General features: G+C 55.9%; 1 protein-coding gene across 1 annotated transcript in view; it reads right to left on the minus strand.

Annotated features, from left to right (window-relative positions):
* IDH3B (isocitrate dehydrogenase 3 (NAD(+)) beta) overlaps positions 1-1386 on the minus strand; it is a 10626-nt gene that overhangs the window by 6686 nt on the left and 2554 nt on the right. Inside the window, exon 3 of the mRNA XM_017839518.1 lies at positions 558-618. Coding sequence (XP_017695007.1) covers positions 558-618 — 61 coding nt within the window. The remainder of the gene's footprint in view (positions 1-557; positions 619-1386) is intronic.

Genomic DNA, 1386 nt, shown 5'->3' on the forward strand with positions numbered 1-1386 from the left:
CAGTGATTGTTCCCTATCAGTACTAGTAATTAGTAATTAACAGGGCATTCCCAGTGACTGTTCCCTATCAGTAGTAGTAATCAGTAATTAATAATTAGTAATTAACAGGGCATTCCCAGTGACTGTTCCCTATCAGTAGTAGTAATCAGTAATTAATAATTAGTAATTAACAGGGCATTCCCAGTGACTGTTCCCTATCAGTACTGGGGACCACGCCCCATATCCAGGCCCCCCAAGGCATCGGGATCACAGTGCACAGGGACAGCTCCAGGCAAAGAGGGTCCCTCAGGATCTTCTGCTTCCCAATAAATAACTCATTAATTATTAATTAGCGGGGTTTCCCCAGCGATTCCCCCTGTGAGCACTGGGGCCACCCCCCTTCTCCAGGACCCCCTGGGCAGTGGGATCCCACTGAGCCAGGGCCACACGTGGTCCCGCAGGAGTTTGGCTTCCCAGGCCACAGCCAGGCCCTCGGGATTTTCTGCTCCCCAGCAGCTCATTAACTATTAATTAACACACTTTCCCCAGCACGGGCAGGTGACAGGGCCCTCCCTCACCTGAGCCTCATGTCATAGGATGCCAGGTCTCCCTTGTACTCCATGGGCGTGTGGATCTTCCCTGCAGGACACAGGGCAGGATGAGGATATGGGGCAGGATGAGGATATGGGGCAGGATGAGGATATGGGGCAGGATGAGGATATGGGGCAGGACAAGGACACGGGGCAGGATGAGGACACGGGGCAGGATGAGGATATGGAGCAGGATGAGGACACGGGGCAGGATGAGGACACGGGGCAGGATGAGGATATGGGGCAGGACAAGGACATGGAGCAGGACAAGGACACGGGGCAGGATGAGGATATGGGGCAGGAGGAGGACACGGGGCAGGATGAGGATATGGGGCAGGAGGAGGACACGGGGCAGGACGAGGACACAGAGGAGGATGAGCACACGGGGTAGGGTGAACACACGGGGCAGGATGAGCACATGGGGCAGGATGAGCACACGGGGCAGGATGAACACAAAGGGCAGGATGAACACAAAGGGCAGGATGAGCACAAAGGGCAGGATGAACACATGGGGCAGGATGAGCACAAAGGGCAGGATGAGCACAAAGGGCAGGATGAACACATGGAGCAGGATGAGCACATGGGGCAGGATGAGCACATGGGGCAGGATGAGCACAAAGGGCAGGATGAGCACAAAGGGCAGGATGAGCACATGGAGCAGGATGAGCACACGGGGCAGGATGAGCACACGGGGCAGGATGAGCACACGGGGCAGGACAAGGACATGGGGCAGGATGAGCACAAAGGGCAGGATGAGCACATGGGGCAGGATGAGCACATGGGGCAGGATGAGCACAAAGGGCAGGATGAGCACATG

This window comes from Lepidothrix coronata, unplaced genomic scaffold (genome assembly GCF_001604755.1).
Source record: "Lepidothrix coronata isolate B3197 unplaced genomic scaffold, Lepidothrix_coronata-1.0 Scaffold430, whole genome shotgun sequence".
NCBI classification, from domain to species: Eukaryota; Metazoa; Chordata; class Aves; order Passeriformes; family Pipridae; genus Lepidothrix; species Lepidothrix coronata.